Source organism: Ctenopharyngodon idella, chromosome 23 (genome assembly GCF_019924925.1).
Source record: "Ctenopharyngodon idella isolate HZGC_01 chromosome 23, HZGC01, whole genome shotgun sequence".
NCBI classification, from domain to species: domain Eukaryota; kingdom Metazoa; phylum Chordata; class Actinopteri; order Cypriniformes; family Xenocyprididae; genus Ctenopharyngodon; species Ctenopharyngodon idella.
The window spans coordinates 24,310,123-24,323,980 of record NC_067242.1 but is presented as its reverse complement, the minus strand read 5'-3'; the positions used below and the strand labels follow the sequence as shown (position 1 = coordinate 24,323,980).

At 36.0% G+C, this 13,858-nt stretch overlaps 2 protein-coding genes across 7 annotated transcripts in view; one reads left to right on the top strand and one right to left on the bottom strand.

Moving 5' to 3' along the window:
- Window positions 1-7,120, top strand: part of LOC127505892 (receptor-type tyrosine-protein phosphatase H-like) — a 46,149-nt gene extending 39,029 nt beyond the window's left edge. For all 6 annotated transcript variants that reach the window (XM_051881825.1, XM_051881823.1, XM_051881824.1 and 3 more), the window contains 3 exons: window positions 626-786; window positions 957-1,092; window positions 3,818-7,120. In XM_051881825.1, the coding sequence (XP_051737785.1) occupies window positions 626-786; window positions 957-1,092; window positions 3,818-3,958 (438 nt within the window). In that variant the 3' untranslated portion in view covers window positions 3,959-7,120. The remainder of the gene's footprint in view (window positions 1-625; window positions 787-956; window positions 1,093-3,817) is intronic.
- On the bottom strand, window positions 6,097-13,282 carry si:dkey-197c15.6 (putative nuclease HARBI1). Its single transcript, XM_051881831.1, has 2 exons — window positions 11,821-13,282; window positions 6,097-7,636 (listed from the first exon to the last, which is right to left on the bottom strand). The coding sequence occupies exons 1-2, from the start codon at window positions 12,572-12,574 to the stop codon at window positions 7,236-7,238; spliced, it is 1,155 nt and encodes a 384-aa protein (XP_051737791.1). The 5' UTR covers window positions 12,575-13,282; the 3' UTR covers window positions 6,097-7,235.
- Between the last annotated feature and the right edge of the window lie 576 nt (window positions 13,283-13,858).

The following is a 13,858-nucleotide window of genomic DNA, read 5'->3' as shown; positions in this document are numbered from 1 at the left end:
TTTTTTCTCATTATTACTTAGTGTGACTGGGTAGGACAAGTTTCTGTTCACCAAAGAGGCATCATTGATGTGTAAATGTGGATGTATGTGATTTTCACAAACTTGTCAAGGTTTCACAAGCTCTTGCAGCCTCAAAATGGTGATTTGTGAGGAAGTTTTAAGTTCCAGTGGTTATATGTTTTCAAATTATATTAAACTATTTTATTTCAAAAGATAAAGAAAAATCTCATTCCTTTTGATATAGGTCACTGTAATTTTGCCAAGCAAGACATGTTCCTGGATCAACATAATTTGTTGTCTAGCCCAAATATTTAGTCCAACCTAACCATACTTATACCTAAAATCAGAGGTAAATGAGAGGTGAATAACACTGATGTAGAAGCGCCTAACCCTGGATGTAAGCCTAAACTTGGCATAAACTGTAGAATTGTCCCTCAAATCTGATTGGTTGATTGGAATGTTGTTCCAGGATCAACAAAGATGTTGATTTAGGAACATGTTGTACTTGGTGAAATCACATTCACCTTATGACATGAGTCCTTTAACTTATGAATATAACAGAAAGCATCCATGATCAGGTAACCCTAAGACACAATCTATTTCTGTCTATTTTTGTACATAATAGAAAAGCACCTCTGAGACACGAACAGTGAAGCACTTCCACTTCACAGCGTGGCCGGATCATGGTGTTCCCTCTGGCACAGAGGAGCTAATCCAATTCAGAGGACTCGTCCGTCAGCACATAGAGAGTTCCTTCTCTGCAGGGCCAACAGTTGTACACTGCAGGTGAACACTACACACTTTAAAACCCAACCCAAACATTAACTTGACATGAATAATGAGTCACACTGATTCAGAGAGCTGAGAGCACAACAACATGAAGAGTGAGCATTATTAAACAAACCACTTGATTAAAGCAAATGTTTATCATCATCTTCATCCTCTCCATACTCTAGTGCTGGAGTGGGCCGGACAGGTACACTGATCGCACTGGACGTTCTGCTGCAGCAGCTGGACAGAGAAAAGGCAGTGGGCATTGCATCGTTCGTCCAGCAAATGAGATTCTGCCGGCCACTTATGGTGCAAACTGAGGTAACACTGTTTTAATCCATGATGGTAAAATTTCTTGCGGTAGGGGGGTTTTATTGGCAATCTGGCATATTTGCATTATGCATTTTTTCCTAGAAGATTCAAACACCTTTAAAAACAAAACTCTAAACAAAAATCTAAGCGTTTTATAGACAAACAATTGACAAAAATGGCAGCTGTGGTCACCAGAATTTTACCTTAAAAAAATCTAATTTTGGTGATTGTATATTTTTTACTGCATATATCATGAAATAATGCTACAATTATATAAACTACTTAACATGTGTTTTGGGATATCAAATTTAGGCTTTTTTTTTTTTTAAGTTTATCAAAAGTGGCCTTTGCAGCACTCATGCCAATGAGTTCAGCAGCTGTATAACACAATATACAAAAAACTAAGCAACATTAAATGAAAACACTTTAAAGGGGTCATGAACTGTGTTGTTTTATTTTTTTTATAATGTTTCCTGGGGTGCACTTATAATGTTAGTATGCTTTTTACATCAAAAATTGTCATAATTTAGACATACCCTGATTTTAGCCCTCTTATTTGAATGCTCTGTTTTAAGGGGTGTTTCTGCTGTGAGACTTAGGTGTAAACGCCCACTGCTGTGATTGGCTAACAACTTTGCATATGAAATAGCTAAGTATTACTCTTGAAAACTTTTAGCACGTTTTTTTTTTTTTTTTACTATTACAGCTCTCGAGGTTAACTAATCATGAAAAGTGCTGCATTACATTTAGATCTATGGCATTATATTTAGATTGTGGCATGAAAGGTTGCAGTGATGAACATTGTAGCCGATCACAGACATGTTGTTGAGCGCATGAAAGCAGTGATCTCGTCATTGCAACTCAATTTCTGCACACTAACGAACACTTTCATCATAACAGTGCAAATGTGATGTAACTAAGAGATTTGTTGAATAAAACGGGAGTTTTGGTGCGAGTCCTGACTGATAAACTGTTTGATTGACAGCGCAAGCGATTGTTAAGGGTATGATCTTTTATCGCTTTCTATATATCATTTAATCACCGTTTAAATAACAGATTATTTTCATCCTACTAAGAGAAACAATGTGAAGTTGACTGTTTAGTCACTGGTTTGATTTACTGACACATAGACAAAGAATATCTGACTGTACATGAAACATTACATATCAGATCAGGCATTAGAATTTACACAGTTACTTACATGTTGTTGCATTACTGTCGAGTCCATATAAAATTCTGTTTGCAAAGCTTGCACCAAAATGCAATTGATTTACCAAAAAATCCATAGTGAAATGTACTGAATACAAATAAATAAGACATACACATTGAAAATAAATAACCATATTCCTAGCATTAGGATCCTTTGAAAGGTAATATTATTTTCAGTTCTGCATCACTCTTCTCTCCTCGTCATCTCACCAACCCGCCAGTGGGTTGCAATGATAAAGTAGGTGTTAATTTCTTCTGCAGAGGCGGCGTTTCAACCTATCTAGGTCATAGATAGTATAGATTTCGGGACGAGCCGTTTGCTGGGTCTGGTGTCAATAAAAGCTTTTTATTGGACTAACAAGGAAGTTTTCAGTTCTGAAATTTACAGGATATTCGTATAGTATGATGACCGCTTATATATCAAAAGCTTAAGGAAAAGTTGATTTCTCAATTCATGACCCCTTTAAATAGCAATAAAACAAATATAACTATATGAAAAATACAGAAACAAATAGGTCAAGACGGGCAATTCAGGTAAAACCCTACAATTAAAGTGCAACTTTGCTGATTAGCAACTCATTTTGTATGGTTACAATGTCGGTAGTATATGTAAATGAACAACGTTTACTCATTCTCCATGTTATGTTTATTCATCAGTAAAAGTCCACTTCCAGCCCACACAGCAAACTTCCAAATTTTTGCCCACTGACAGTCAGATTCATAGAGGTTTATTAACAGAACAGTTATTGTAAGGGTAAGTTTATCACTGAAAATTGTATCATACTATGTCTACTCTTTAAACAGCAAAATGGAACACTATGGCAACAGCTTTCTTACCTGTGCATGATGTTTGGCAAAAAACTGTGCTGTGTTCGTGCCGTGGTCATCCAATTTGAAATGTTAACTACAAACACAGAGGTTTTTCAGATTTTCTTGCACCCAGGAACAATACAAATTGACACCATTATGACTAAAAGTTTGCTAAGAAGTATTTCCTACTAAAGCAAGTTGGTTTTGACTCTGGTAAACGTATCCATAGCAGACTGGTGGGAGTGGCCTTGGACAGCAACATGCCAATGCATTATGGCTGCTGAAGTTTTCCTACCTATTTGGCAAAAGGGAAGACTACAGCCTTTTTGCTTTTAGTCAGGTAGCACCGATTTCCCCAAAAAAACAAAACAAACTCCTTTCTACTGCATAGGCAGACAAGTTTTATTGAAAGCCCAGTTTGCCAGTGGTGAAGTACTCCTTTAAATTTTCCAACTTGACAGCAGCTCCTAGAATTCATAGCAAAATGCAGTAACATAGTAAATATTTATTCTACAAGTGTAGTAGCAGTTGCTCTAACCGGGTTCTCAAGGCATGCTTCTTTTGATTATGAGTTTGAAGGACATTAAAAAAACACTTTGGTATAAGGTATAATACTATTACTTGGAAATTAAGACTAAGAGATGTGTATCCCTGTATGGCAGACAACATTCACCCTCTTCAAGTGTCTTATGCTTCTCCTCTCTGTCTTTTACAGTCTCAGTATGTGTTCCTGCACCAGTGCATCATGGATTCTCTGCAACCCGTGGCTAAGTCAGAGCCTCTCTATGAAAACACAGACACGATCTATGTCAATGCAATAGCATTAAGACAATATGAAAACGGAAGTCAAATATGAGCAAAAATAAAAGAACATTTTCAAATGTAACATTATTCACATATGGTTAGCAAAACAGTGTTCTTATAATAACAACGTAAGATCAAAAAATCCATATATACATTTGTTATTATAATTAATTTATTTAAAATAAGAATAATATTAATAATAATACTCCACTGCTAACAGGACTGAAAAATACTAGTATTTTGTGCTTAAGCTATAAAGCACTAACCCCCGGTTTCATAGACAAGGCTAAGAAGGCATATTTTAAAATATGTCAGTGCCATTTTTTTGTCTCAAGATACACACTGGTAATGTTTTTTTCTTCTTCTAAGGCACGTTTATAAAAGCTACTTAAATATCCCAAATAAACCAAGTCCTAATCCTGGTTTAATCTAAGCTTTGTTTGTGAAACCAGGCCTAAGAGTTTACCATTTAAACTTAACTGCCAGTCTTTATTCATCTAAATATCTGTGTATATAGCCTTGTTTTCTATGTTAAATTTTTGCTTGAGCTGTGCTTTTTTTGTACATTACTTTTAAAAAATTAGACATTTGCTATTATAAAATTGATATACAAGAGGGTCTATTTAATTTAACTGACAATATCAGTTTAATTTTATTTGTTTTTAGATGGATGCTAAAAACCATGACCAACAATTAAAGTATTTTTCCACTATATTGTATATGTATTCTTAGCTGTTTGTTGCTTAAGCTTTAAAAGAATAGTTGATCTAAAAACAAAAAAATTGTGTCATATATTTACATCAGGGTTGCCCATTCCTGTTCCTAGCCCTATCTAACACCCGTAAGTAATTATCAAGCGTTCCTGAAGATTATGGCTGCATCCAAAATCACACACTCCTGCTATATAGTAGGTGATAAACAGTATATGAAAAAAGAACTATGTCCAAATTCACAGTACTCATAAAATAGTAGACAAAAAGTACCCAGATGAACTACACACATTTATACTATATAGAACATACTTTTTCAGTGGTTGTGGAGTAATTACATATTCAAAATAAGTACCTACCTAAAGTATGAGATTTGAAATGTTAACTACAAACACAGAGGTTTTTTTAGATTTTCCGTCACGGCATTCTCTCCATATTTATGATTCTTTGCAGTCTTTAGCCACTGCCTACAATGCGCTGGATCCTTCACTGGAAACCGAAAGTAACAAACTTCTGCTAAATGTTTAATCTGTGAAATCTTGCACCCAGAAACAATACAAATCGACATGATTATGACTAAAAGTTTGCTAAGAAGTATTTCCTACTAAAGCAAGGTGGTTTTGACTCTGGTAAACGTATCCATAACAGACTGGTGGGAGTGGCTTGGACGGCAACATGCCCAGTGCATTATGGGTGTTTTCCTACTTATTTGGCAAAAGGGAAGACAACAGCCTTTTTTCTCAGTTTTTTTCTAGTCAGGTAGCACCGATTTCCAAAAAATAAAATAAAAATCGATGTCAGTATGTCACAAAAGAACTACTTCCAAATTCACAGTAGTAGACAAAATACTATATAGAACATACTTTTTTTTTTTAGCGGTTTTAAGTACCTACTCAAAGTATGAGATTTTGGACATAGACCAGGTGTGTTTAATCAGAGTTGGAGCTGAACTTTGCAGGAAGGTAGATCTCCAGGAACAAGATTGGTCACCCCTGATTTAAATAATTTCAAATCTGTATGTGAAATAGAGAATGATATTTGAGAGCTGCAGGGGAAGGAAAGATTTGTTTGTTTGTCATGGTTACTGTGAACCGTTGTTGTATGAAAAGATCAGAAAAAGATTCTTCTTCAATTTCTTAATACGTTTGTGTTTAACAGAAAGAAAGTAAAAAACACCAGATTTTAGGGTTAAGGAGTGGTCAGCCACCATTTCAGTCAAATTTAAGTCACTTTCAAATTAGGCATAAAATGTATGTAAATTAACGCTGCAAATTCATATGACCAACTTGAACCCATTGCAAAACGTGCACAGAAAATTCCAGATCACGTATTGAAATGACTGTATTTTGCCCATGAAAGTTTAGAGCGATGGAGTTGTTTGATGGGAACATTGTTCCGGAACCACCAAAAGATGTTTGTCTGGGAACATGTTGTGCTTTGGTAAATCATGCGAGTTACGGGTATTGGTGTTTGCCAGTAATTTGATTTTTTTTTTTTTTTTTTTTGCACTGCAAGTCACTTTAGTAAGAACTGAAATTTAAGCACTTAACATTTAAATTAATCTGCTGTTAATATTGTACAAATACTGAGCTGTCCTAATTAAGAATACTATATTCATAAATATGCTTAAAGCAAAAGTCATGGATTAAGAGTACGTTTACACGACAATGATGTACTAAAAACGGAAAAGATTTTCCTTCGCGGTTTTGAAAAGTTTTGTGTACAGATGACAGCATTGTCAAAACGATCCCTGTTCACACGGATCTGCAGAAACGATTAAAAACACTTTATTTATTTTGCATGCCAGGCCAGTAGTTGGCGATGTCACTTTGTAAACAAACAGTACGCGCCTACAGAATGAACACATAATACACATGCGCATGATGTCACCGTTTTCACAAATTTGCATTTTTGTAGTTTACACAGAAACTATAATGGTATCATTTTCAAAAACTTGCACTTTGAAACACGTTTTAAAAAGTTTTCAGGTCCCCAAAACACGTCGTCGTGCAAATGAACGGCCAAACGCATAAAAAGTTTTCCTTTTTTTAGTTGAAAGTGGTGTCGTGTAAACGTGTCCTAACCAGGCACAATGTGATGATTCCAGACATAAGTAATTACCTCACAAATTATGAATTACCAGGTATTAACATCTTTCTTTGGACATGGTACTACAGTTATTTTTTGGACATGACCATGGCAATTCCATGACACTTTTTTGGTATACATAAATAAGGTAATCATTCAGTATGATGCTCTGTCAAAGAATATCAATGATATTACCGATTACATCACTGAATTATGGTACCACTGCAATATATATAAATATGTTTTTTTTTTTGTAACAGACTTGTATTATTATGCCAGCTTGGTTTATGGCCTTCCATAAACAAACATTTTGTTTTTATTCATATCACTTGTTAACAAATATTAGTGTATTAGCATTAACTTGTCAATTATTGATTAACTGAATAAAGCTTATGTATACGAAGAATCAACTAGCATTACAGCATGCATTTGTCTGTGTTCACTTAATTCATAGAATTCAGTACATTGTTTAAACTAAGGGTTTCTGGCTTCTTGCTATCATAAATGTTCTTTTACACATCTGGTCACATCTCATTCATTTCCATCTTCTGCAATATTAAAAAACATTTCTATCATCTCCTCTTTAGTGTCTTCCATGTAGTCAAATGGCTGCTCTGCCAGGATGTTCACCACCTCTGATGGTGGATGGAGCGGTTCTGTGCTAAAATCCAAGGGTAACGGCACAGAGAACTTCTTGCAGATGTTGTGCAGGACACAGCAGGCTTTGATGGTGCATGCCACCAACTCGGGTGACTGAATAGGGCCGATGTCACGGAGGCACTGGAAACGGCTTTTCAAACTGCCAAAGACCTGTTGTGCACGGCCATGTAGCTGAGCATGTGCTTTGTTGAATCGCAGGGCTGCGTTGCTTTTGACGCGAAAGGCTTCGACAGGGGTCAAAACGTGCCCACAACCTAGAAGACTTCTGCTACCTGTGGGGAACAAAGATAAAAAGACAAAGGGGTGATGGGGTAACTGTATTTGAGTCTGAGTTGAGTTACGTCTACAGACTGGAAAAACAATGCATGACTTGTTCTTGTAAGATTTTTCTGATTCTTCTTGGTTGCATGCTGCTACAAGAGCCATGGGCCACAAAGAGGTCATGAAGCATCAGCGTAATCTTATTGTTGAAAGGTATTGCTCAGGTGAGGGCTACACAATGTTTTCCAGGGCATTAGATATACCATGGAATCACAGCAAATTTGGTCATCAACAAATGGATTAAGTATGGCACAACAGTGACATTATTAGAAGACAAAGAGAAAACTGGTCAGGAAGGCTGTCAAGAAACATACAGCAACATATTAAAAGAATTGCAGCTCTTTTGGGCAAGTACTGGTTGTTTCCTACATGTGACAATTATCTCCCATATTCTCCATCTCTCTGGGCTATGGGGCAGGGTGGCAAAACGCAAGCCTATTCTGACTTAAAATCCAGGCCCAGCTACATTTTGCAAAAACATATATTCAGTCTCCCAAAACCATGTGGAAAAATGTGTTATGGTCTGATAAGACCAAGATTGAACTTTTTGGCCAAAACTGTAAAAGGTATGTTTGGCACAAAAATAACAATGAACATCAGCCAAAAAAAAAAAAAAAAAACCCACCATACCCATGGAGAAACATGGTGGTGAAACCAAGCTGAGGGAATCATGAATAGCTCAGAGTACCAGTTGACTTTGGAACAGAATTAAAATGTTTTTGAAAAGTCTCTTATGCTCACAGAGGCTGCATTTATTTGATCAAAAATCCAGTAAAACCAGTGTGAAAGTAACAATATAATATTAGTGTGAAATATTATTACAAATTAAAATAACCTTTCTATATTCATATTTTAAAATGCAATTTATTCCTGTGATGGCAAAGATGAATTTTCAGTAGCCATTACTCCAGTCTTCAGTGTCGCACGATCCTTCAGAAATCATTCTAATATGCTGATTTGCTGCTCAAGCAACATTTCTTATTATTTTCAGTTAAAAATGGTTGTGCTGCTTAGTATTTTTGTAGGAACTGTGATGCATTTTTTCAAGATTCTTTCATGATAGAAAGTTCAAAAGAACAGCATGTATTTGAAAAAGAAATCTACTATTATATTACATTTTAAAATACTTGTAATCAGACAGACTACAGTTACTTTTTTATTGATTACATGATTACATCTAATTACATTGGATATCTAATCAGCTCCTGACAAACACATTACTAATTAATTGAATTACTACTCAGTGAGTCATTTAACCACATACTAATGTCTTTGGAATGCTTTCAAACATATTAAAATGTACAAATTCACATCATTTTATATTTACATGTAATGCAGGAATTCCCCAACTTTTCCCCAACAGGTAAACAAATATTTAATCTTAAGTGTTTTGATTGTTTTTATTTTAAAATTATTTATTTTAACTTTACATTTTCATGATTTAATAAATAGCTTTTTATTAAACTCAAACTTAGATCACAAACCCTAGACTGGGAAAACCTGAGGTAATGCAATATTTGATTCACTTCATGTTGTTGATAAAGATTGGAATTATATTTTTATATATATAGTTAAAATTATGCAACCCCCTTAACCTTCAAAACATTTTGCTGCTGAGAACAAAATTTTATGAAGAACAATTCAAAGGCATCAGTAAATTATACAACGTTTATTAATACACGAGTGATTCCGAGAATGTAAAGTTGATGAAAAATGGAAGGAAAAAAACAGAACAAAAACAAACTGGCTCTAAACATGTGTACAAAATTATTCAGCCCCCACAAGTCAAATTTTGTGCAGAATCTTTTATTCTTTATAACCTCCAATAAACGCTGCCTGTAAGTGCATTCCTTGCTTGAAAAAGCTTCCAGATCACTGATAGTCTTTGGCTTCCATGTTTTCTACAAATTCCACCAAATATTTTCAATGAGATTTCAATCTGAACACTGTACAGGCCAATCAAGAACATTCTATGACTGATCCCTGAACCAAGCTTAAGTAGATTTGAATGTACACTTTGGGACAGCTGTCCTGCAGGAAAGTTATCACCATGGAGATGGTGTTCTTCTGCTCATAAGTTTTGCCTTTTTTGCATCAGATGTACCCCTGATCCATGGGTCCAAAAAGTTCCAGTTTGGTCACATCCCTCCATAAAACATTCTTCCACAGCTATATCCAAATGAATTTAAGCATATTCAAGTCAGCCTTTTATGTTTTTCTTGGTCAAGAGTTGCATTCAGCAAAGCTGCAAAGCTTATGAGCAGAACAACATCTCCATGGTCAAACATGTAGGTGGTCCAGTCTTGTTATAGGGGTTCTTTGCTGTTGCAGGAAGTAGAAATCTTGACTATATGAAGTATCAAGCCATTCTGGCAAGGACATTGCAGGACAGCTGTCCCAAAGTATACATTAAAAAATCTACTTAGGGTGTGTCTCAATCAGCTCCCTAGTTCAGTAGTCAGGGCACTGATCAGGGAGTCAGCCATTTTAAGGGCTGCCTCAATCACGAATTCTTCCAGGGCACTGAAACTTTCGCTTCCTAAAAAGTCCCACAATGCACCGTGAAAACCAGGGAGCATCAATGCTCACTATGCTCCCTTAACGGAAGTTCTGAAGCGCGAAACTTAAATCACGTGAGCCGACTCACTACACATAACGACGCGTGATAGATGATTTTAAAAATACAAACTATTATTTCATTATATTTCAGCATAAACATACATCTCTAGACAGGTAATGAACATAATTTAGCTAACATTTATAATTTATTTACGGCTGAAATGTTGCACGTATATGTAACAAGCAAAGAACTTATTATAATGTACTTTAAATACAAGTAATGTCAGAAAAATATCAGCTCTGCTTTTGTTCATAAATACCAGTAGTGATGTTGTACAATGAGGACGTTGTCACGTCGCCGGAAATAGTCATAAGTGTCCCAATGTGTAGTGAACCAGCGTCCTTTACTGTCCTTACCAGTGCCTGAATTCATGTACAAGATATACTGATTCACACCCTTAAGCTTGGTTCAGGGATCAGTCGCAGTAGCCCCTCACTGCAGAACACACGAGATCCAGGGGGCGGAGATGGGTAGGTTAAGGCAGGGTTTTTCAAACTTGTCCTGGAGGAACCCCAGTCCTGCACATTTTGTATGTCTCCCGTATTTGACACACCTACTTCAGGTCTTGAAGTCTCTACTAATGAGGTCATGAGTCGAATCAGGTGTGCTAGACGAGGGAAGCATACAAATGTGCAGAGCTGGGGGTCCTCCAGGACAGGTTTGAAAACCCCTGGATTAAGGGATATGTAAAGTGGGAGGAGTTGGATCCAGATCCAGGGGGCAGAGACGGGTAGGTTTAGGGATATGTAAAGTGGGAGGAGTTGGATCTGGATCTCAATCTGCACAAAATCTAACTTTTGGGGGTTGAATAATTTTGTACTCGTATGTTTAGAGCCAGTATGATTTTTTTTTTTTTTTTTTCATCAACTTTACATTCTCAGAATCACTCAAATGTGTATTAATAAACTTTGTATAATAGTTTACTGATGTCTTTAATCAATTGTTTTCATAAAACTTTGTTCTCAATGGCAAAATGTCTTGCAGGTTAAGGGAGTTGAATAATTTTGATTGCAACTGTGCCTGTGTGTTTTTGTGATTTATGAGGACACAAATTTGTATAATGACATGGGTATTACACTGGTATTACGATGTAAACATTTCATGAGTCCTCATATTTAAAATAGCTTTAAAAACATGCTAAACAATGTTTTATTAGAAATGCAGAATGTTTGTGATGGATAGGGGTAGTGTAGGGGATAGAATGTACAGTTTCAGTATAAAAACCATTACGCCTATGGAATGTCCTCACTTTAATAGCAAACAACCTATTTTATCCTGATTATCCTATTCAAATCAATGTGATAAACAAGTTAGTTCAAACGTAATCTAAAAGTAGTCAGATTATATTAGCTTAAATGTGTAATGTAATGCATTACTAACTTTTTTTTAATTTTTTTACTTCAACTACAATTTTTGTCATGTAATTTGGGAACAGACAGTAACAGACTACAATTCGTAAGTGATCTACACAGCACTGAATATAAATTATATTTAAAAGTTCTCAACAGTTCTTACCAACAACCCATGTATGACCGTGTTGAAAAATGCTGAACTGTCTGCCAATATCCGAGTTTTCCCATACAGTCTGTTCAGGAGTTCCTCCAGGACAGCACTGCTCCAGACTCAAGAGATTCCCGTCCACGTCGAATATTACCTGCATCATGACTGAATGATAACCCAAAGTGTTCATATACATGTGCTCCTCCCCGGCCGGAGGGCTCACCTTCACGTGCAGATACCCCAGCACGCCCACCACATGCGGGATGCCGCTCAGGTTCTTAAAGGCTTGTGCGGCACCCATGCGGTCATTATAACTGTTCGGGAATGTGATGAAATCAGGGCTCAGGTCTGATAAGAGTTTGATGATGCTGTTCACCGCCTCACCCGCTGCTCTCTGATCTACTCCCAGCCGTTCTGTGATTTTACTGGGCAAAGACCCGTGTGCTAAGAAGGCAAGCGCGGCCAGAATATTGGCTTCTGCGGAGGTCGGGCTGTGGCCGGGCGCAAACACGTCTTTCTTTAAACGGGCCTGTATGAAATCGACGATGAACCGCAGACACTGCCGAGTGAGATGTAAACACCGAGACAGAAAGCGATCATCCAGTCCGTCCAGGACAGTGCGTGTCTCGGACGCAGAGATGGGTTCACTGATGCTGGATTGTTTGTCTTGTTTTGTGCTGCTGATGCTGGATGGTATTGTGTTGTTACACAAACCGTTTGCCAATAAATCATCCTGAATAGCAAACCACAGAGCTCCAGCTAAAGACATTATTAGCAGTAGAAAAAAAAAAAAAAAAAAAAGAATAACCTGTAGAAGTCTTATATTTTTGTACTCATTTGTTGCCCTGGATTACAGTGGTACGCCAGCAAACAACTAGTGAACTGGAGGATAAACCATATGAATCGTCATACATGAATCTTCAGATAGTCCATGAAAAATCCAGTATTACTGAGTGGAATAACAGCCTGGCATTGCCTAGCCGAGCTCTGCTGCATAATACATCTGACCGCCTGCCAATGTAATGTAAAAACCTACATTGTAGTTCTACAAATACGCGAAAACAACAAATGAATGCAAAACATGCTGCTGCTTCTTCTTCTTTGGTGTTTATTGGCGGTTGGCAACCTGACTTGGTGCATTACCGCCGCGAACTGGAGTGGATGAAAAATAAAACATAAAAACCAAGCTAAACAAACTAGGAGAAAAAAAAAAAAAAAAACACAGTCAAAAAGACTATATTATTTTACTTCATTTACTTTTTTATACGCGAAACCTGGTTTGAGTCATTTGTGTTTTAACATCCTGGTCATGTGAAAAAATGTTTTCCTTTCATAATAAAAGTCATGCTGTAAGCGAAATCGTTATGAAGAAAATGCAGCACAATAAACAAATAAATAAAAATATATTCATAACTGACATTAAGACATTTCATGACATTTCATGAATAAACAATTCAATTCATTTAAGTGCCAATGCATTAGCATAAGTGGCATATTTTCATACACAATACACATGATCTTTTTTTTTTTTTTTTTTTTTTTTTTTTTACTTTTGTTATATTAAAATGAATTTTTAATGCTGTGTTGAAACTGTTTATTCATGTGTTTCTCTGTTGAAACATAAATCTCTAACTGTCATGAAAATGTTTCACATTTTACTTAAATCAAAAGAAGTTATATTTTGCATAAAGAAAGCTGTAAACTGAAGCATTTATACACATAATGGTAATTTTTTTTAGTACTGCTTTTATTTTTATTTTTTTTAATTTCAGAAAAGTCATAGAATCATCTTCAGATTGGTGTTTTTCTTATGGTTTTCTTATGGTTTAAATTTAAGTAAGCAGATTTGTGAGTTTTTAATATACCATATAATAATTTTCTTTGTTAGCAGAGGAAGAATGTTTCTTTCATTTGTAGATATTAATTTTGGTTATTGCGGTAAGAAGTTCAGTTTTATTTAGATGCATTGGAAGGTCTGTCATTTAGGCCCGGTTTCACAGACTAGGCTTTAGTTCAATTAAGATATTTAAGTAGCTTTTATAAATGTACACTA